Source organism: Cervus elaphus, chromosome 8, assembly GCF_910594005.1.
Source record: "Cervus elaphus chromosome 8, mCerEla1.1, whole genome shotgun sequence".
NCBI lineage: Eukaryota > Metazoa > Chordata > Mammalia > Artiodactyla > Cervidae > Cervus > Cervus elaphus.
In genome coordinates this window covers 24,350,369-24,373,926 of record NC_057822.1, presented here as the reverse complement: position 1 = coordinate 24,373,926, position 23,558 = coordinate 24,350,369, and the positions used below count along the sequence as shown (strand labels likewise).

General features: G+C 42.6%; 1 protein-coding gene and 1 non-coding gene across 5 annotated transcripts in view; one reads left to right on the top strand and one right to left on the bottom strand.

Annotated features, from left to right (window-relative positions):
- SGPP2 (sphingosine-1-phosphate phosphatase 2) overlaps positions 1-23,558 on the top strand; it is a 148,004-nt gene that overhangs the window by 94,306 nt on the left and 30,140 nt on the right. For 2 of the 4 annotated variants that reach the window (XM_043909886.1, XM_043909888.1), the window contains 2 exons: positions 12,775-12,954; positions 15,858-15,947. In XM_043909886.1, the coding sequence (XP_043765821.1) occupies positions 12,775-12,954; positions 15,858-15,947 (270 nt within the window). Of the gene's footprint in view, positions 1-54; positions 387-12,774; positions 12,955-15,857; positions 15,948-23,558 lie in introns of those variants that run through there. The other 2 variants (XM_043909890.1, XM_043909889.1) reach the window with 2 other exon arrangements.
- LOC122699057 lies at positions 1,469-1,572 on the bottom strand. The gene has a single exon (XR_006342543.1). It is a non-coding gene; the product is annotated as a U6 spliceosomal RNA (small nuclear RNA).

The following is a 23,558-nucleotide window of genomic DNA, read 5'->3' as shown; positions in this document are numbered from 1 at the left end:
GGCAGTGTGCTTGGAGATGAGAATAGTTTGTGGGTTGTTTTCTTTTCTTTTTTTTTTTAGTTTGTGGTTTTAATCAGAAGAGAAAGTTGAGCATGGCATGCGGCTAACGTCTGTTGCATTTTTGCTTTCAGTGGTCTATAAAGTAAAGGTTTTGATCTTTCTGTATTATTTTGCAGTTTGTTTTTTTTCCCCTATGGTTAGCAGGACTGACAATTGATATACCTAGAAATGTGAAGGAAGAGTCTAATAATGAGAAGTTTTCTTCGCAGTGATTACATTTTTATTGGAAGCAAGCCTTACTGGTTTTTGCGTGAAAACTCAGATGACACACACGGCACCGACTGCAGTTCTAACCCCCAGTGGATCCGCCATCCACAGTTTGCCGTGTAAGCTACACGCATTTGCTTATAAATACATTTTTAAATTTACAAATGGGATCAAAATATACTCTTGCTGCCTTCCACTGTTTTCATTTAACAGTACATCTCACAATGCTTTTTTAATATTTACATAATTTAACCAGTGTCCTGTCATGAACACTGAATTGTTTCCAGGTTTTGTGGTTAGTTGGCTCTCTAAAGGAAGATGGGCTTATGCATGTTTTAGCTTTTGCACACTCCACATTTCCTAAGACTGAAGACACCCATTCCCTCAAGGGGTGCCATTTGGGATGTGACATCTGTCCAGTGGTGAATAAAGGACACTGGTCCCAGACTTCTGCTGGACGGGTCATTGTTGGAGTGGTGTAGATAAGTATTTGGCAACTGTCTCATCAGATGTGATGTCTAAGACTCTTAGCCCCCAGGGCAGTCAGGCAGCCTCTAGTGAGTGTTCCATGGATCTAATGGGTTAGGATCATAGAATTTGGGTTCTTTAAAAATAGGTATCTGGTTTCAGTAATAACTGTCATGCCAGATTTGAGAGGGTGGGGTGAAAACACCTTAGGATTTTGAATCAGCAAAATCCAAACTCAAAAAAAAAAAAATCCAAACTCAGCTTCTCTACTCATTGTATTATCTTTAGGGGGGTCAGTCACCTTCTCTAAGCATTTCCTGTTTTACAATTTCCTCATCTGTAAAATAGGAATGATATGAATATTAAAACAAATTATGTCAGTGAAAATATACTTTAAAATCACGGTACTAATACTAGTTATTATTTAACCCAAGTCATTCTTAATAAGGAAAAGAAGCCTCGATTGTTTTAAAGTAACTTTCCTAAAGACATGCATACATACATGACTTAATTGCTTATCTTTGTACCTTTAGTGTTTGTCTTCAGAAATTTCAGAAGCAGATCTGAACTTGAAAAATTGGAGTGTTGAGAAAAACAGGAAAGTGTTGTCACTTAATTGTTTTATTTTTCTTACCTGCCATTTGTGCTTTCTTTATTATATCTTAATTTTTTTTTTTTTTTTTTTTTAGAATTAGAAATCATTATGGTGTTTTGAATATTCCAATTATATCAAAAAAATACGGAACGCTTCACGAATTTGCGTATCCTTGCGCAGGGGCCATGCTAATCTTCTCTGTATCGTTCCAATTTTAGTATATGTGCTGCCGAAGCGAGCACTATATCTTAATTTTTATAGGACGTGGACTATGTCAAGACCAGTTTGCTGATAACCTTCTGTGATTGATGGTGTTTGCTCTGTAACTTCTTTGTTTTGGTGCTTCAGGCACGGAATGAAATTTTATTAGTTTGAAGTTCTAATTGTTTGTCCCAGTGATTCACCATCACCCCATCCACCCCACCCCACCCAACCCCCCACAGACACACAGAAACACACATGACGCACACTAGAGAAGGGCTTTGAATTTTAAAAAGTAAATAAAAATAATGCCACAAGCACGAGAGGACATTCACCAGTCGAAAACAACTTTTTACACTGAATGGTAAGCAGTAGTCTCCACAACCATAACAAAGATCTGCTTTTAATTCACTCCCTGAAGCCAAATAGAAGACCGCAGAGCAGTGTGTATTCCTGGGAGAAAAAAAGAACAATGAGTAAACAAAAGCTGCACAGGCTAGTGCAGTCTCTCTCTCTCTCTTTTTTTGGTAAAACTATTGATCTAAAAAGCCTCCAGAACTTAAAATTGCTCTTAAAATGAATCCCATCCTGTGTCATGGGCGGTCACCACCTCAGTGCCCTGTAGAACTGGGGTTTAGGGGCAGAGTTGGGCAGGACTTTTGAAGAAAATATCAGTAGCAGCCATAGATGCTTCTATTGAATCAATATCTGAAGGCATTGTCAATAACATTTTGAAATGAAAGACTTCAGGGACACATGGAAGAGGTTATTTCAGAATCCATCTTGATGTCTAGTTTCTCTTTTTTTCATTGTGATACAGTTCACATACCATAATAGTAACCTTTCTAAAGAAAATAATTCAATGGCTTTATTATATTCACAGTGTTGTGCAACCATCACCACCAGCAACCTCCACAATATTTTCATCTCCCTAAAAACAAGCCCCATATTCACTAATACTCCCCATTCCACCCGCCAAACAGCCCCTACCCCCCAGATAACCACTAATCAGATAACCACTAATCTCTATGGATTTGCCTATTCTGAACATTTCATGTAAATGGAATCATACCATATTTGTCATTTTCATCTGACTTCTTTCATTTAGCACACAGTTTTCAAAGGTCATCCTTGCTGTATCAGTACCTCATTGTTTTTCAAGGTCAAATAATACTTCATTGTACGGATGTACCCTGTTTTTTTTAATCCATTCATCAGTTGATGGACATTCGGTTTAAACTTTTAACTTTGGGGCTATTGTGAAGGATAATGCTAAGAATATTCATGTACAAATTTCGGTGAGGAGATGCATTTTCAGGGTTCTTGAATATGTACCTGTTGCAGAAACCAGTACTCAAGCACCACACTCAGAGAGCTGGAGAATTCAGGTTTATTACGCCTGCACTGAGCCCCGAACAAAGGGATTACAGAGTTTTTATAGACAGGCTGTAGTGGGCAACACTAGCTATTAATAGGCTGGTTTAAACTAAGGAGTTTTGCATGTGCGGGAACAGCAGTCAAGATGGGGAGGGCATACCTGACCTGGACTGGCATGATTAAGCAGGTTTGCAGGGGCCAGGCAATTGCAAAGAGCAGAACAAGGGTAAGTGAGAGAAACTCCAGTTCCTAGTATCGCAAGTCCCCACTTTCTGAGACTACATGACCTGCGTGATCTAGAGTTTGCAAGGGGCAAGCTGAGTTACAGAGGCAGAAGGAGGAGGTTATGTAACATTTTAACTTGTCCTCTTTATCCCTAGGAGTGGGATGGTTGGGTGTCTGGTCTTTCTGTATCCAAATTATCCTGTTCGTAACCTGAGGAGAAGAGGACTGAGCTTAATTTGGACAGATTAAGAAACGGGATGAATAGAGAAGCTGTGGTCTTTGGGCTACATCTCATTGTTCTCTAGAATGAGGAAATGAATTCCTGACTTTTTAAAAATAAATCTCTGGGTAGACCATAAACCCTAGTGACTCACAGTGTTCCCGCCCCGTGAGACCCGAGTGACGTCTTGTGTGTGTGTGTGTGTGTGTGTACGCTCAGTGATGTCCGACTCTTTCAGACCCTGTGAACTGTAGCCCGCCAGGCTCCTCTGTCCATGGGATTCTCCAGGCAAGAATACTGGAGCGGGTTGCCATGCCCTCCTCCAGGGGATCTTCCCTACCCAGGGATCAAAAACCCATGTCTCTTGCATCTCTGCATTGGTAGGCGAATTTTTTTTTTTTTTTTAAACCACTGCACCACCTGGAACAGCTTACATGCCTCTTAGTTAATTGCTTGCACTATGATTCCCCAATGGTGATGTGGAATATAGGTGAAGCCAGAGGGGAAGAAAGATGTTAGAGTTTAAAAATGTGTGGTTTTTGAGGGGTGTTGGAGGTGTAATTTGAAAAGAGCTTCTCCGGGCTCCTTCCACCCTGCAGAGGATTCAGCTTTATTATAACAGTGAAGCCCTCACACCATGGGGAGGGGGAGATGGATGCTTGGGGAGGGGGATGCTTTGGGAGGAGGAAGACACAGAGGGGTGGGCAGTGAACAATCCCAGAGCATAAAAAAATCAACATGGGCTGTTCTTTAAAATCCTGTGGGGCTTTACTGGTCTTGTTATTTCAAAACTCTTCTGTTTCCTAAACTATCTAGGTTTTTATTTATCCTGGCTTGAAGACCAAAGTTCTGCTCATCAGAGCTGTGTTAGACATGGAAATATTGTCATTTTGGATTGTATTGGCTTGGCCAAAAATGTGTTTGGGTTTTCTGTTACATCTCGTGAAAAAAACCCCAAACAAACTTACTGGCCAACCCAGTGATAAGCAGGAAGGGCCACCACACTAAGAAAAAGCGCTGTTTTTTCCGCTCACTGCAAAGAGCCCCAGACATCAATGATGATCCCAGGTTGGAAGTTATTCCACCTTCTGAAGATATACTGCATTTGGGCAGAATTCGTTTTTTTAGAAAAGCCTTCTGTTTGCTTGGGGACAGCAGTAGGTGATCAAGAGAAATGGATTTTCTTTCCATGGTCTATAGTAATTACGGGAGAAACAAGCAAGTATGCTAATTTCTCATTGTGAAACGCCACGGGGCCCCAGACCCCTCTGCACCAGGCAGGGGACCAGCCAGGTGGCTGAGGCTAACGAGCTGTAATTGCTTCCTGTCTCGCCTCCCCATGGATTTTTGCTTTTACACTTAGGCCTTGGAGGCCTCAGCCCAAAGGAGCGTGATGGATGATGGAACTTAATTTAGTTCCTTTAGGTAGAAGGGCCTTTCAACAATGCAGAGAAAAGTCCTTCATGGAACGAACGCCATAATGAGTTAATCATTGTACTCCTTCCCTGAGAACTAAACGGAGAAATAGCTCTCTTCTGCCACAGTATTCTTTTTAATAGACTTTACTTCTGGAGTGGTTTTTAGGTTCACAGCAAAATTGAGCAGGAAGTATAGAGTATTCGTAAATAGGCCCTTCACCCTCACATGCATATCCTTTGCCAGAATGGGACATTTGTTACAACCGGGGATCCCACACTGGTATCTCAAGTCCTTAGCTTATATTAGGGTTCACTCTTGGTGTTGTGCATTTTATGGGTTTGGACGAATGTATAATGATGTGTATTCACCCTTAGAGTATCATAAAGGATAGTTTCAATGTCCTAAAAATTCTCTGTGCTCCACTTACCCATGTCCCCAACCCTCAGCAATCACTAGTCTTTTTACTGTCTCCGTAGTTCGCTTTTATCAAAATGTCACATAGATGAAATCATACAGTATGGAGCCTTTCACACTGGCTTCCTTTCACTTGGTAATGTGTTTAAGAGCCTTCCATGTCTTTTCATGGCTTGAAAGCTCACTTCTTTCAAGTGCTGTGAAGATGACTGTCTGTGACCCAGGAAGCAGGTCCTCGCCAGTTACTACTTCTGCCAGTGCCTTGATCTTGGACTTCATCCTCCAGAACTGAGAGAAATGAATTCCTGTTTGTAAGCCACCCCATCTATGGTTGGTTGTTACAGCAGCCCAAGCTGGCTAAGACAACAACTTTTTATGATGTGATTGACATGCAATAAGCTGTACATACTTAGTTTTATTGGATATAATTCACACACTATTCAATTCATTTTTTAAAAGTGTATGATTCAGTAATTTTTAGTGTATTCATGAAGTGTGTGTGTGTGTGTGTGTGTGTATTAGTCTCTCAGTTGTGTCTCTGCGACCCCAGGGACTATAGTCTCCCAGGCTCCTCGGTCTATAGGATTCTCGAGGCAAGAATATTGGAGTGGGCTGCCATGTCCTTCTCCAGGGGATCTTCCCAACCCGGGGATTGATTATGGGTCTCTTGCATTGCAGGCAGATTCTTTACTGTCTGAGCCGCCAGGGCAGCCCCTATTCATGAAGTTTGCATATATTTGAAATGTACCATGTGGCACATTTTGATACGTGTACATATCCCTAAAATCACCACCATAATTTAGATACTTGTCACTGAGAAATTTCAAGCCCATTTGTAATTTATTTCCCTCCTGGCAACTGTTGGATCTCCTTTCTATCCTGTAAAGTCATTTCCATTTTTAAGAATTATATATTTAGGGACTTCTCTGGAGATCCAGTGGTTAAGATGCTGCGCTTCTACTGCAGAGGTCATGGGTTCAATTCCCTGGTCTGGAAACTGAGAATCCCCATGCAAGAAAATAAAAGGGGAGGGGAGAAGAATTTTATATGAACAAAATCATATAGTGTGTACTGTTGTTTTGTTTTTGACCTGACTTCTTCATTCAGCAGAATTACTTTAAGATTCACCTGTGCTGTAGCTTGACTTCTATCGTTCATTTTTTTGTTGTTGCTGAGAAGTATTCAATTGTATGGGCTTCTGTGGTGGCTCAGTGGTAAAGAATCCAATGCAGGAGATGTGGGTTTGATCCCTGGGTTGGGAAGATCTCCTGGAGGAAGAAATGGCAACCCACTCCAGTATTCTTGCTTGGAGAATCCTATGGACAGAGGAGCCTGGTGGACTACAGTCTATGGGAATCTCAAAAGAGTCAGACACAACTTAGTGACTAAACAACAACAATTCAATGGCATGATTATTCCACAATGGAAATCAGGTTGTTTGCAGTTTAGAGCTGTTAAAGAAGCTGCCATCAACTTTCATGGACAAATCTTTGTATGGCTTATGCTTTCGCTCCTTGTGGGTAAATACCTAGGATTGGCATGACTGGGTCCTATGGCAGTCATTTGTTTTAGCTTTTTAAAAAACTGCCAAACTGTTTTTCCACAGTGGTGGTATCATTTTGCACCTTCTTCAGTGCTGTATGGAAGTTCCACGCTCCCCCTCCTCCCCAACACCCCGTATGGTCAGTTCCTTTAGTCTCAGCCCTTGTAATACACGGTGTGTCTCACAGTTTAAACTCCACTGGGAACTTCCCTGATGCTCCAGTGTCTAAGACTTCATGCTCCCAATGTAGGGTGCCTGGGTTCAATCTCTGTCAGGGAACTGGATCCCGCAGGCTGCAACTAAGGACCCTGGTGCAGCCAAATAAATAAAAATAAATATTACAAAAAAATGCCACTGGTCCTAACCACCTAGGAGCTCCACCCAACATCACTTCTTTAAGTCTTTGCTCATGCTATTCTTGCAACCTGGATGATTCTCTGTCCACCCCTCACCTTAGTTAAACAGTCTTCCTTTTAACATTCAGCCCCAGGACTTCTGGTTCCCCCAGGTTGCACCAAAGTCTATCTCTCAGTTCAGTTCAGTTCAGTCGCTCAGTCGTGTCTGACTCTTTGCAACCCCATGAATTGCAGCACGCCAGGCCTCCCTGTCTATCACCAGCTCCCGGAGTTTACTCACACTCATGCCCATCAAGTCAGTGATGCCATCCAGCCATCTCATCCTCTGTTGTCCCCTTCACCTCCTGCCCCCAATCCCTCAAATGTGAAGTCAAGTGGGCCTTAGAAAGCATCACTACGAACAAAGCTAGTGGATGTGATGGAATTCCAGTTGAGCTATTTCAAATCCTGAAAGATGATGCTGTTAAAGTGCTGCACTCAATATGCCAGCAAATTTGGAAAACTCAGCAGTGGCCACAGGACTGGAAAATGTCAGTTTTCATTCCAATCCCTAAGAAAGGCAATCCCAAAGAATGCTCAAACTACCACACAATTGCACTCATCTCACACACTAGTAAAGTAATGCTCAAAATTCTCCAAGCCAGGCTTCAGCAATACGTGAACCGAGAACTTCCAGATGTTCAAGCTGGTTTTAGAAAAGGCAAAGGAACCAGAGATCAAATTGCCAATATCCGCTGGATCATCAAAAAAGCAAGAGAGTTCCAGAAAAACATCTATTTCTGCTTTATTGACTACGCCAAAGCCTTCGACTGTGTGGATCACAATAAACTGTGGAAAATTCTGAGAGAGATGGGAATACCAGACCAACTGACCTGCCTCTTGAGAAACCTGTATGCAGGTCAGGAAGCAACAGTTAGAACTGGACATGGAGCAACAGACTGGTTCCAAATAGGAAAAGGAGTATGTCAAGGCTGTATATTGTCACACTGCTTATTTAATCTATATGCAGAGTACATCATGAGAAACGCTGGGCTGAAAGACGCACAAGCTGGAATCAAGGTTGCTGGGAGAAACATCAGTAACCTCAGATATGCAGATGACACCACGCTTGTGGTAGATAGTGAAGAGGAACTAAAAAGCCTTTTGATGAAAGTGAGAGAAGAGAGTGAAAAAGTTGGCTTAAAGCTTAACATTCAGAAAACTAAGATCATGGCATCTGGTCCCATCACCTCATGGGAAATAGATGGGGAGATAGTGGAAACAGTGTCAGACTTTATTTTTTTGGGCTCCAAAATCACTGCAGATGGTGACTGCAGCCATGAAATTAAAAGACGCTTACTCCTTAGAAGGGAAGTGATGACCAACCTAGATAGCATATTAAAAAGCAGAGACATTACTTTGCCAACAAATGTCCATCTGGTCAAGGCTATGGTTTTTCCAGTGGTCATGTATGGATGTGAGAGTTGGACTGTGCAGAAAGCTGAGCGCTGAAGAATTGATGCTTTTGAACTGTGGTATTGGAGAAGACTCTTGAGAGTCCCTTGGACTGCAAGGAGATCCTGGGTGTTCACTGGAAGGACTGATGCTGAAGCTGAAACTCCAGTACTTTGGCCACCTCATGTGAAGAGTTGACTCATTGGAAAAGTCTATCTCTACATACATATATACCCATAGAAATCTGTGGGTGATTTTTTTTTTCAAAGTATATTTGCTTTATGGTGAGATCCTCTGTGTGATGGTTTTCCCCCCTCAAGGATGGGGCCCCAGTATAGACCTGGACACCTCGTTGATTTGCTGTAATGAAGGCAATGGCAGAGACAGGATTGGTCATCCTGAGAGTGGGGATCTTTCCCTACAACTTGAAAAACATCGCCTCACTTGCTCTTATTCAAAGAGGGCTGCCATTACAGTAATTGCTATTTATAATTTATTGACCAGAAACAATTGTGTTGCTATGAGAATACTTTTAAATAAAATTGCCCTCATTCTTAAAAACAACCTTCAGACAGAGAAGGCAAAGATAAATGAAATCAAAGAAGCTCATGAACTTCAAGGAAATTAAATTTTGTCTGAATGAGGGTCATCTAGTCTGTCTTCACTCTTAGAATTTTAATGTTTCCTCTCTGAGGATTCTAAGTATTTTTGAGTGAACTAGAGTTAGTCATTATGCCTGTAATATTTTATTGATATTGATAAGCAATAAAGGGACAGGATTGAGAAATATATTCAAGCATCTTTGGGGAAATTCTTAGTAGTCAATAGTATCTACAAGTTTTTCAACTCCCCAGAAAATAGTCTAATGCGGGTGTCGTGGGCTCACAAGAGGAAGGTAGAAACATAGAAGAGTAAGCTGGTTTCCAAGACAGTAGTTTCTGGTAAGAAGGGGCTGGTAAAGGGGTTAAGTTTCAAAGTCTGATTAGAAATCGCAGCTACGGAATTTGGAGTGATTGTCACTGAAGCTTTAAATCCTGTGGATTTGGCCTGCTGTGCACAGGCAGTGGTTCTTGGTTTTTAACCCAGAACAAAGTGGCAGTCAAGCAAAAAAAAACATGCAGCGCCTTCTGGAGGATACTGAGTGCACCGGGGCAATGCTCAGAATTCACCAGCAAGATGAGTTAAAAGAAAGAACCAGAATATGGGAAACTCTAAAGCAATCTGACTGACTAACCCAAAGTATTTTGAAATACTCTTTCATGGGTTTTGTTCCAAAGCAAAGTAACTCCAGCCATCACGAGCTAAATAAAGCTCTAGTAAGATCAATACAGTCACGGTAAGATGAGGAGGTTTATAATTAAAGCCCATGACAAAGTGCAAGAAGACAGTGAAAAGCCCTGCTCAAATTCTCATGTGCAGAGCAACCACCCAGGAGCCTTGTGAAAACAAGGATTCTAATCCTGCAGGTACACGAGCCTTGTGAAAATGAGGGTTCTAATCCCGCAGGTGGGGAGACAGTGGAAACAGTGTCAGACTTTATTTTTTGGGCTCCAAAATCACTGCAGATGGTGACTGCAGCCATGAAATTAAAAGACGCTTACTCCTTGGAAGGAAAGTTATGACCAACCTAGATAGCATTTTAAAAAGCAGAGACATTACTTTGCCAACAAAGGTCTATCTGGTCAAGGCTATGGTTTTTCCAGTGGTCATGTATGGATGTGAGAGTTGGACTATAAAGAAAGCTGAGCGCCGAAGAATTGATGCTTTTGAACTATGGTGTTGGAGAAGACTCTTGAGAGTCCCTTGGACTGCAAGGAGATCCAACCAGTCCATCCTAAAGGAGATCAGTCCTGGGTGTTCATTGGAAGGACTGATGTTGAAGCTGAAACTCCAATACTTTGGCCACCTCATGGGAAGAGCTGACTCATTGAGAAGACCCTGATGCTGGGAGGGATTAGGGGCAGGAGGAGAAGGGGACGACAGAGGATGAGATGGCTGGATGGCATCACGGACTCGATGGACATGGGTTTGAGTAAGCTCTGGGAGTTGGTGATGGACAGGGAGGCCTGGCGTGCTGCGATTCATGGGGTCGCAAAGAGTCGGACACGACTGAGCGACTGAATTGAACTGAGTCCCGCAGGTACGGATGGAGCCTGTACAACAGCCCTCAGCGGGTGCGGATGCTGTCTCTCCTCAGGCCGCACTTGGAGTTGCATATGCAGAGACATAAGTAAGCAGGTTGCTCTTCCCTCTTTTGTAACAGATCTTCAAACTTGTGATGTGAAGCTCTCTGACAAAGTAACTGAGCCTGTTCTTAACAGTCCTATGTGTATGGAAATAGATTCTGATTTCTATGTTGTGCTTTACGGGAGAAAGAGAAATGGATTTTTTACATTAAGGGCATTGTGGGAAAAAAAATCAATTGAAAAATTTCCAAACTGACTTGTGTTTGTTTTAGGGTTGAAAATAGTCCCACTGTTTATTGTATGAGGCTGTTGATTACTGGATAACATTAAATTGTATCCAGTATCTTGCCTACATGTATCAGGAATAACAGTGGCACTCAAAAAATTTTAAGCGAAAAGTTCCATAAGAAGAGTCACGTTTCTGGTTGAAACTTGAAAATAAAGACTTTCTGACTTGAATGTTAGGTTATCTTAGTCCAGGACCATCCCTGAAGTATTACTGTGGTAGTTTTAAGGCACGTATTTTGGAGCCAAACTCCCTGGATTTCAATCCAATAAGTCTTTACCACTTACTAACTATATACAATGATTTATACCTTACCCTCTGTAAAATGGGTCTGCATTCTACAGTTGTTTTTGGATTCAATTCAGTTCAGTCGCTCAGTCGTGTCCGACTCTCTGCGACCCCATGAACCGCAGCACACCAGGCTTTCCTGTCCATCACCAACTCCCGGAGTCCACCCAAACCCATGTCCACTGAGTCGCTGATGCCATCCAACCATCTCATCCTCTATCGTCCCCTTCTCCTCTTGCCCTCAATCTTTCTCAGCATCAGGGTCTTTTCAAATGAGTCAGCTCTTCACATCAGGTGGCCAAAGTATTGGAGTTTCAGCTTCAGCATCAGTCTTTCCAATGAACATCCAGGACTGATCTCCTTTAGGATGGACTGGTTGAATCTCCTTGCAATCCAAGGGACTCTCAAGAGTCTTCTCAAACACTACAGTTCAAAAGCATCAATTCTTTGGTGCTTAGCTTTCTTTATTGTCCAACTCTCACATCCATACATGACCACTGGAAAAACCATAGCCTTGACTAGCCGGACCTTTGTTGGCAAAGTAATGTCTCTGCTTTTTAATATGCTGTCTAGGTTGGTCATCACTTTCCTTCCAAGGAGTAAGCGTCTTTTAATTTCATGGCTGCAATCACCATCCGCCGTGATTCTGGAGCCCAGAAAAATAAAGTAGGCCACTGTTTCCCCATCTACTTGCCATGAAGTGATGGGACCAGATGCCATGATCTTAGTTTTCTGAATGTTGAGCTTTAAGCCAACTTTTTCACTCTCGTCTTTCACTTTCATCAAGAGGCTTTTTAGTTCTTCTTCACTTTTCTGCCATAAGGATGGTGTCATCTGCATATCTAAGCTTATTGATATTTTTTCCGGCAATCTTGATTTCAGCTTGTGCTTCCTCCAGCCCAGCGTTTCTCATGATGTACTCTGCATGTAAGTTAAATAAGCAGGATGACAATATACAGCCTTGACGTACTCCTTTTCCTATTTGGAACCAGTCTGTTGTTCCATGTCCAGTTCTGACTGTTGCTTCCTGACCTGCATACAGGTTTCTCAAGAGACAGGTCAGGTGGTCTGGTATTCCCATCTCTCAGAATTTTCCACAGTTTATTGTGATCCACACAGTCAAAGGCTTTGGCGTAGTCAATAAAGCAGAAATAGATGTTTTTCTGGAACTCTTTTGCTTTTTTAAGTGACTTAATATTTGTAAAGCTCTTAGACCAGTGCTTGGCTATATAAACATTTGTTAACTATATGACCAAAGTAGGACGTGTTCGTGTCACGTCTTGGTTGCCCAGTGACCCTCTGGAATCCAGAAGGCCTGTTTCTCTATTCAAACAATGAAAACATCATCCTACAAGACTTTTCCAATGAGCAACTGGTTCAGAGAGAAAGGTGATTTCAGCCAAACAACAGGAAACCTCGAAATAAATTCACAGAATCCAGGACTTTATTATTTTGTTTGTTTGGTTAGACTTACTTCCATCCTTTGGTTTTGCAGCTGGTGATGTATATTGGCCAGGTAACCAAAGAGATCTTGAAGTGGCCCCGCCCCTTCTCCCCTCCTGTCGTGAAACTCGAGAAGAGAGTGATTGCTGAATATGGGATGCCGTCCACCCACGCCATGGCAGCCACGGCCATCTCCTTCACCCTCCTTATCTCTAGCATGGACAGGTACCAGGTGAGACAGTGACTCTTCTCCACCATTTAACACCATCCACACAGTAAGGGAGCAAAGAGGGGTTTTGCTTCAGGACTTCAGGGCAAAGAGGTGTTATGCTTTTTTTTTTTTTGGAAGGACGATGAAACTTATGAAGTAAAGATGGGGGAACACTTACTGAACAGTGATGATTTCTTTATAAATGAAGCGAGCATATGATTTAGTGTCCAAAGCAGGTTATGCCCAAGAGTGAAGCTGGACACCATTTATAAAGTAAAACAAGCATCACTGGGCTGTGTGGTCTCCCCCTTCTGGAAGCATTTCCACCCTGAGCTACTTGACCAGATGGCTCTTAAGTCACTGCCTGCGTCCTCTGTTTGCAAGAGATGCGAGGGGCTGATGATCCTGGTAAACGACTCTCCAGGGTGGAGATGATTTTACCAAATCCTCAAGCTCGATACCCCAGGGCCCAGGGTGAAATAGAATCTGGGCTCAAATTAGCTGCCAAAGATGCATCTGCCCTTTCTCAGGGCTCAACCAGTAGAAATAATCAGTCCACATTTTCTAGAAGGCTTTTCTAAATGACAGGAGATTAACGAGTGTTGAAAATAGAATTTCACTTATTATCTGCTTAAATGCCAATTGTAGCAAGACCTTTTCAAAGTTGTATACTATTGGGAATTTCACGGTGGTCCAGGGGTTAAGACCTTGGTGCCTGGATGCAATGCCTGATCGGGGAACTAAGATCCCAGAAGCCACGCAGCATGGCTGAAAAATAAATAAAAGTTATGTTATTACTTTAATGAAGATTTATTTTTCCTATCTGAGAACTCTTGCTCTATTTTGGTGCTTAATTTCAGAAATTGTATCTTTTACCTGTTGGAAAATTTAGATTTTGTTAACACTAGCAGTCTCATGTGTAAATGACCGCATTGCTTCTCCTGCCCTCTTTACACCAAAACCCAGAGGCATTCCATGTTTCAGGGTGTAGATAAAACAGGAGGCTTGTTTTGGGTTTGGGAGAGAACAAGATTAGTGTCAGGTCCTGACCCCACCTGGTTTTCTCTCTGGTCACTTGGGATTAGACCTCAGTGGGAAAGGGACAAGTATAGGATTATATCTGACTGTGTGCTCAGTCATGTCTGACTCTTGTGACCCCATGGACTATAGCCCACCAGGCTTCCCTGTCCATGGGATTCTCCAGGCAAGATTACTAGAGTGGGTTGCCATTTTCTACTCCAGGGGATCTTCCTGACCCAGGGACTGAAGCTGCATCTCTTGCGTCTCTTACATTGGCAGGCGAATTCTTTACCACTGTTCCACCCGGGAAGCCCCCATACCACTCTTGATCTTAGCCAACTTAAATGTCATGCCAGGATTTAAAAAGAAAATGTCTTAGCCCCCCAATACTGTTGGAATTTATTGAATGCAGACTTCTGAGCTATGTTGTACTGTCCCCATGCCATCTGTCCCAGAAGGACATAGTGCTCCCATCACTCGCCCCATCACTGGAAGGTGTCAGCATCCAGAGAAGCCTGTGAACTTGCTTCTCTTAGGAAAAAAGCAACAAGTGGTGCTGACTGCAGGAAAGCAACAACAGTCATTTATATGCATTTATATGCTTATTTTAAGGCCACCTGTGTTGTCTTACTTCTTTACAGCTCATATGATGTAACAGTTTTCTTAAGGCCTGAGTTGTTATGGACTTCTTTTCCTATTTAATTTTTAATGATAAATATATTTAGCTAGTTTGGTTCTTTACTCTTTACTTTATTTAAATATGTGTTTAGGCTAATACCCAGCCTCTAAATTGTGACTGCATTAGCTCATTTGTTTTTAACACTTTTTCAATTAAAATCAGAGACCCAGTTAACGATAAACCTTCAGAAAAGAGTTACAACGCTATATCATTGTAGTCAGATGTTACATTGGAAAGCACATGTTGGCTTGGACTCGGAAGATGTGGCTTCTTGTTCAGACTGTCGCTGCTGGCTGTGTGACCTAGGGCAAGTCACTGTACCTCCTTGAGCCCTGGCTTCTGTTGGGAGGATCAAATGGGATGATCGATGGGCAAGCATCTTTGTGCAAAAGTTCAGGACTAATGCAACTTATCAAGGTTAAGGGTTTCCTCATTTGTAGACTGGGGCTAACAATAGACTGTACTTCATAGGGTTCTGTGAAGATTAAATGAGAGTGACTGTAAAGTACGTCATATATTATAGACAGTTCTGTATCATCTTTATCCTTAGCACCGTGGAAGACCACAGACATTAGTACTGGAAGCAACTGGATTATCTCTCTACATCTAGTTCATAAGCATATCTGTGTGTTCCTTATATGACTTATCATTAGCCAGATTCCTCCAACTGTTTACATTACTCATCTGCAAATGTCAAGATTCAGTGAAGTCTGGACTTTTGCCTTGACATCTCTACAAATATGCCAGTCTTAGCTTGGCCATTGTTCCCAGACTTCCCTATGAAGCCAGTTGTTGCCAAGCTTTATCTTCACAGCACATCTTGGGAAGGTAGCTGGTTGGACTTTGTAAAATTATAGCACCATCCATATACCTTGCCTCTTGGAAATACTGTATATTTCACAAGTTTTAAACATAGGTAGAAATGAAAAATTATTTACTCCACTAAAACTTTCAGCACAATAGCTATGGTCAAGTTCCAATGTGTCTTATTTGCATTTCAGTATGTTGTGAAACTTCCTTCCAGAATTACATTTCTAGGCATTTTCTCCTTCTCTTTCCTTAGTTTTCCCATTTTTTTGAGTGATTTTAGATCATCAAACTGCTGGCCCAAGGAATATGAGATTGAAACTAGGAGTTAATGGATCAGAAACCCCTTCCCTTCTACAACATCAAATTGTGTGTCTGAGCCTGATCTAATGCCTTATTTTCTCTTCTTCCCCTGCAGTATCCCTTTGTTTTGGGACTGATGATGGCTGTGGTGTTTTCCACGTTGGTGGGTCTCAGCCGACTTTATACTGGGATGCACACGGTCCTGGTAAGGCTTTGTGGGCGGGTCTTGGGGTGATATCTGAATAGGAGTGTAGTCAGTGTGTTCTTCATACTATATGATTATAAAGCTATTTGAATTTCATAAGAAGGCCAGTGAAGGCTATAATTTTATTTCCCATCAGGCCAATGAATTAGGAAATGATTATCTTAAGGCACATGTATAATAATCGTAATGAATCATTAAGATACTATCAAGTAGGCTGGTCTGGGCTAGACTGGCTAGAACAGCAATGAAGATTCAGGTAATTTGTTTACATGCTGGTTTACTGATGATGAAGCAGGCAGTGCAGAAACACACCCAGGGTCAGGGATGTTGAGTGATGGATGAAGTTCTTCACTTAGGTCCTCACAGAAATGGTTCTGAAATTCAGGGGTCTTAGCTGCCCTTGCAGGATAGGAGTCCCTCCAGGTCAAAAGAGCCCAGCATCATGGGCTTGCTTCCTTCCATAGTGGGTTTGCATTTAAAGAGCTGTCTACCTTTTTTTTTTTTTTCCACCATATTAGGAATTTTTTTTCAGAGCTGCCACAGTTAGCACAGTTGAAATGACTCAATTCTGTTTCCTAGTGTGCCAGCCATCTGCCTAGGAGTTCCAGAGCATAACGCTGGCCATGGCTTACCATGGGCACTATTTATCATGGTAATTGGTGATAGATTTCTTTAAAAAGGACTAGGCCCTTGCTAATTGTGTTACTCTCCATATGAAGCTCAACAATTGGATTAGCCTCAGGCCTCAGAGGGAAAGGCCAGCCTTCACTGGCTTTCTTGTTTCTCCTCTTGTGCCTGACCTTGGTCATCCAGGGATGAGGGGTGGAAGGACAGAAGCCACAGAGGGGAACAGATGTAGGGAGAGGGTTTGTCAAAATGGGCAGAAGCAGAGAATGGGAAGGAAAATAAACCCAGAGTCCAAGAGTTTATGGCTGCATGGGATGCTTTCCTCTTTGAAAAAAAAAAAATTGATTCATTTTTGACTGTGCTTGGTCTTTGTTGCTGCACATGGGATTTCTCTAGTGGCAATGAGCAGGTGGGGGGCTACTCTCTTGTTGCAGAGCACAAGGCTCTAGGGCACATGGGCTCAGGAGTTGTGGCACACAGGCTTAGCTGCTCCGCAGCAGGTGGGGTCTTCCTGGACCAGGGGTCGAACCCGTGTCTCCTGCATTGGCAGGTGGATTCACAAGCACTGGACCACCGCCCCATGCTTTCCTCTCAAGACAAACAAAACAAAACAAATTCTAACTCCAAGGAAAGTGGGGACCTGAGTGGAATCGGGACCGAACCCAGGGTGAGGCCAGGAAGGCAGGAAATCTAAGAGGTGCCAAACAACTCTGGAATCAAGAGAAATGATTTTCAGGCAATACTTTAAAAACAAAAAAATAATCAAAATCAACGCTGAAATTTTCCATGATGAACAAAACATCCCAGTTTGAAATAAACTCTTGCCTGTGTGTGACCTTGCTGACTTTGCACCATGCTGGTCCTGGAGTGCACTCTAGGAGGCAAGGGGTGTGAAAATATGACACAACAGTTAGGGGTCAGGCTTATTATCTACCTACCAAGACAGGTCCCTGCTGTCCCCGTCCCACCGCACTGTGTGTGGCGTGGCTTCTAAGACTTCAGGGGAAAAGGGGAGGAGTGCATTCTCAATTTGCTACACCACTGCACCTCGTCATAAAGGGGTTCTCTCCAAGTGCGTCCACAGGCTGGAATATGGAACAAAGCAGAACTCTCTTGGGTGTTTGAGTATTTCTTTTATCCAGGGCAACTTTTTAATTTCCATAGGTTTTATTAAAAAGCGATTTAACTCAGGTTAAAATTAAAACCAAAGGAAACATGAGACTGTGGGGCTGCAGACATGAATAGAAGGCACAGAAAACCCTGGATTCAATAAGAATCTAGCTACATGTCTATCTTTAGTTCTGAAAGTAGGTTAGGGGATGGAGAAGCACAAATCTGCGGGGAAGATCGTTAAGGCCTCTCTTTGAGATGTGAGGAATGGATCCACCCACCCATTTCAGAAAATCTGTCCCAGGAGAAACTAGAACAAGGGGTATATGTGTGTGTGTGTGCGCTCAGTTGCTCAGTCATGTCTATCACTTTGTGTAGTCACAACTATTCCTCCCACCCCCATCCTGCACCATCATTGGCATCCAGGGACATCCTTCACTTGCAAAGTTTTGTCTCATAAAGATCGGAGACCCTGGGCTTCTCTGGCAGTCCAGTGGTTAAAACCCAAGTCTACTGCCTTGCAGGTGGATTCTTTACCACTGAGCCCCGTGGAAAGCCCATGGCCCAGGATAGGATGATACGTAATTTCTTGTAGCAAAAGCAAATGTTTTTAATAGAAAGATGAAGTTGAATTATGGATTTGCTGTCTTCTCTATTTAGCAGCAACTTAGTAAGCTTCTTGGCTCTGATGGTAAGGGGTCTGCCTGCAATGCAGGAGACCCAGGTTCAATCCCTGGGTTGAGAAGATCCCCTGGAGAAGGAAATGGCAACCCACTCTAGTATTCTTGCCTGGAAAATCCCATGGACAGAGGAGCCTGGCAGACTGTAGTCCACAGGGTTGCAAAGAGTCTGACACGACTTAGCGACTAACACTTGTAAGTTCTATAGGCTACAGGCTTGGAGCTAGATCTGGAAAATAGTTGGGTAAATAAAACCTACCAAGTCTGTTGATGGAGTCAGACATATGAGCTTCTGATTACTGGCTCTAATGAGTATTATAATTAGCTTAGAACAGCTAAATCAGGCCAGGCCAACTAGGTGGCGTGACTCCCCTTGGACCCCTCACATTCTCCACAAACTAGTGGTTCTCAACCTTGGCTACACATTCAAATCCCATGGAAAACTTCAAAAATATTTGGACACCCAGATTTACAGCAGCAGCATTATTTACAATAGCCAAAAGGTAAAAGCCAGCCACGTGTCCACTGATGGATGAATGGATAAATAATATGTGATTCACACATACAATGGAATATTATTCAGCCTTGAAAAGGAAGGAAAGTCTGACGCATGCTACAGCATGGAAGAAACTTGAAGACATCATGCTAAGTGAAACAAACCAATCACTGAAGACAAACGCAATATGATTCTGCATATATGATGTCCTCAGAGAGTCAAATTCACAAAGTCAGAAAGTAAAGTCATGTCCAACTCTTTGTGATCCATGGACTATAGCCTGCCAGGCTCCTCTGTCCATGGGACTTTCCAGGCAAGAATACTGAAGTAGGTTGCCATGCCCTCCTGCACGGGAGCTTCCTGACCCAGGGATCGAACCTGGCTGTCTTATATCTCCTGCATTGGCAGGCAGATTCTTTATCACTAGTGCTACCTGGGATTCCCACAGAACATGAAAGTAGAAGGTGGTTGCCGAAACGTGAGGAAGAACAGGGAGTTATTGTTTAATGGGGTACAGAGTTTTAGTTTAGGGTGATGAAAAAGTTCTGCAGGTGGATAGCAGTGATGGTGGGGCAACAATGTAAATGTTCTTAATACCATTGAACTATACTCTTTGAAATGGTTAAAATGACAAATTTTATGTTATGTGTGTGTGTGTGTGTTTAACCACAGTAAAAGATACAGTCCTATGCATTGGTGTTTTTTCAAAGCGCCTTGGTTGGTCTTAATGTACAGCCAGGGTTGACAGCCATTGACTAGACTGTCCTTCAGAACTGGGCATGGGCACAAGCCTGAACGAAAGAGGAAGGTGCGGACAGTGCTGCGTGGGCACCGACTGTGTCCAGGCCTCAATGGCTCTAACACACCCAGCGTGGAGGCTCACAGCACACAGATCCTCCAGGAGGCCGCCAGCCTCGTATGAATGGCTCTCCTCCGTGCTCTGTAGTGACCCAAGTGGGCAGGAAGTCCAAAAACAAGGTGATATATGTATTCACACAGCTGAATCACTTTGCTTTAGAGCAGAAACTAACACAGCCTTGTAAAGCAACTCTACTCCAATAAAAATTAATATCAGAAAATTTGGTGATATTACATGGGACACTTTCTGTCCTTCCACTTGTAATAGTGTTTTATAGATAGTAACTTCTGAGTAGACTGGGAACAGTGTATTTTGAGCGATGTCAAGGAATCCATAAAACTACTTTTTGGTGACCAAAGACTGATTTTTTTTCCTACTAAAACTACTGTTTAAGCCTTATTTCTTGATGCTTTGTCAAATGTCTGTATGTTGTGTTTTGGTGTTGTATCTTTTTGCCTTTTCATACTGTTCATGGGATTCTCAAGAATACTGAAGTGGTTTCCCTTTTCCAGTGGACCACATTTCGTCAGCACCCTCCACCATGACTCATCCATTTTGGGTGGCCCTACATGGCATGGCTCATAGTTTCATTGAGTTAGACTCATTGGAAAAGACCCTGATGCTGGGAAAGATTGAAGGCAGGAGAAGGGGATGACAGAGGATGAGATGGTTGGATAGCGTCACTGACTCGATGGACATGAGTTTGAGCAAGCTCCGGGAGTTGGTGTTGGACAGGGAAGCCTGGTGTGCTGTGGTCCATGGGGTCATAAAGTGTCAGACACGACTGAGCAACTGAACTGAACTATATGTCAAGTACAATAATTGAAACTGTTGATGATAAAAATAATTTAATGTACCTTAAAAAAAAAATTGGTTCTCCATACATCAAGAGGAGGAACAGTTCATGGAGAGCAGTCATTTGCTTCTCTTGCCCATTAAGACATCCTTCCCGTCAGGGATGAGTGGTCTGCTGTTACGTCAAGGCTTCTGGACGGGATCAGCTGACTCCTGGGCAGGCCCGAGTGAAGCGTGGGGAGAAACTGAACCCACACATGGTGTCGCCATCTGGCCAGACCAGCCCTGGCATTGCTTCCTTCTGTCAGGACGCCTGAGTAAGAAACCAGAGCACCACCCTCGCTCCTCACACTCATCAGTCAGGTGGTCACCAAGTCAAATTAGTTCTGACTCTTAAAGATGTCATAGAGCTGTCCTTACACCACTGCCTGGATACTATTTCCAAATCTGATGATGCCCTTCCATGCACAGAGACATTTCTAAAGCTCCTACTGACTGTGAAGGGTGACATGGGTAGTCCCAACAGGGGGCTCTGGGCAACTGACCTTTGAGAGAAGGCAGCAGTATCTATGGGCTTCCCTCATGGCTCAGATGGTAGAGAATCCCTCTGCAGTGCAGGAGACCCGGATTCAAGCCTTGGATCAGAAAGGTCCCCGGAGAAGGGAATGGCAACCCACTCCAGCATTCTTGCCTGGAGAATCCCCTAGACAGAGGATATATACAAAGAGTCAGACACAACTGAGCGACTAACAGTTACTTACTTACTAGAACTATTGATGGCAAAACATGGAAATAAAACACAGGGGCCCTGGTGACATTCTTGCCCCACACCTGGGGCCGCCCTACCTCTAAGCTGGCTGTTCTTTTTTGCCCAAGCTGATTTTTGTTAAAATCTTACATTTCCCGTAGTAAGAAGCATCCTCACCAATGGTTTACAGAAATAATTTTTTAGTGTATAATTTCATGTTCTCTTGGTTTACAAAGTAAATCAGTTACAGCCAGCTGAAGAGGCAGGGGAGAGGGTAGAATATTTTGGAAAGATGGGGTAGCCCGTGGAATCCAACACAGATGGAACTGAACAACCAAGCCTCACATGTGTCTTCCTCTCCCTGTAGAGTGCCTCTGCACAGAACCCAGCTCCCAACAGCTCTCTCTCAGATCCAGGCCTTCACTTGAAGAGATGAAACTGATTGAACTGGGCATTACCCTGGGACATGGGAGCCTGGCCAGGGGGACAGGGTCACAGAGCAGAAAGAGGGCCCCAGAAGCCACCCCTGTGGGCTGCAAAGACAGTGCCCCAAGAGCAAGAACTGGAAAAACAAACAGTAAGTTGACCATAATTGAGAATGCCCAAACTCAAGTGGTCACCATGTGCATGAGGCAGGATGCCTTGAATACAAATAGAAACCAGCTCAAACTTGTATAAGCTTGACAGGAAATGGTTTTTATAACCACAGCGTATACCATAGGAAGAGCAGAGGTGCAGGTGGCCACTAGGAGAGTGGGGCCCAGGGTTAAATGTCCCTCCCTTTTCCCCAAAGTCATCTCTGCATCTTTCCACATGGTGGATCCATCCTTTTGGGTTGCCTTCCCTCTAAGGCTAGACTCAGGGCTTAAATTCTTTCTGTTTTACTCCTGAAAGGATTGCAGTGGGAAGACTTTCAGAAAAATTGGCCTAGACTGGATTACTAGCCTTTTGCTGCACCAAACACTGTCCAAGGGGACGCAAGGGGGTGTGATTGGACTAGTGGGTCAAGAGTCAGCCTGTGTGAGCAAGGGCTGTGACTGGTAGTGATGGGTAGACTTAGCATGTCAGAGGAACCTTTCTCTAAAGTCTGTTGCCAGAAGATGAAAACAGGCAAAGCACCAGTGGTGTACTTTGTACATTGACATCATTGCATTTTCCTATTGTTTTAGACTCAAAAACTGGGATGTTGTATTTGTGGGAAGAGGACGAGAGAAATTCAGGAAGGCTGATTGATTGTACTATGTTTGTAATGCCTGAAATTAATCAACTTACACAGAATTGATTTTAGGTCTTTTAACTGATAACACAATCACCCCCCAATACATTGACAGTAAAATTAGAGTTTTGTTGTTGTTAGCTTAGTGAATAATTGTTCCATTATTTTGAACTTGGATTAGCTGAAAGTCTGCTCTATTTTATTGTCTCTAAACTGCTTGATCTGTGAATAATTATACAGATATTAGGTTTTGTTTGCTTACTCATTTATTTTTCCTCTAAATATTGCTTTAGTTTTGGTTGGAGTTGGAGGATGTTGAAATGGTTTCTCAAATATTAAATTATCTGCAGACCATACAAAACTATGTTCTGGCTTTGGACTAGAGCATTTGGGGTGTGTTTTTTTCAAGTTCTTTGAAATTAAAAAAAAAAAAAATGACTTCAAACTGCCTTACTTAATATAGAGAAAAAAGCTAATTGTAATATAAATTATACCCTACAAAGCTCTGTTTTGTTGGATGAGTTAGTTGCTGAGATAAAAAGGGACTTTGGTTACGTTTCTATGCATCAGTTACTATGTTATTATGTGCATTGTTTTCTCTTTACCTTGGAGAGGAATATTTGTATGCTTTCATTAAAATAGAGGATTATTTCTGGTTTCAGAATTAATAAGTACTCACAGTAAAACCCTCATGTCCTCTTGTTTTTATAGTTGTTGTATATATGTGTATGTTTAAGACAAAATAGTTATTATTCAATCCACTGCAGGAAGAGTTTAGGCAGCCATGTTAGGATAATGCAAAGGGAAATGAAAGTATTTTATGTTTCTGTATTAAATGAAACAAAATGAGGACTTGGCACAATTTCCAGCAAGAACTGCTCTTGATACATATTCCTAACAAGAAACATAGGGAAATTAATTTTTTACCTGCTTTCTCGGTGCTATCTAAAAGGCCACTGTTGGGTCAGCTTTTCGCAGGTATTCTGTAAGTGTGAGGCTCATAGATGACTGGGGATGCCCTAAAACTAGGAGGGAGAACTGGACTGAGCCTTGAGTGAAGCCCACAGCAGATATACAGAG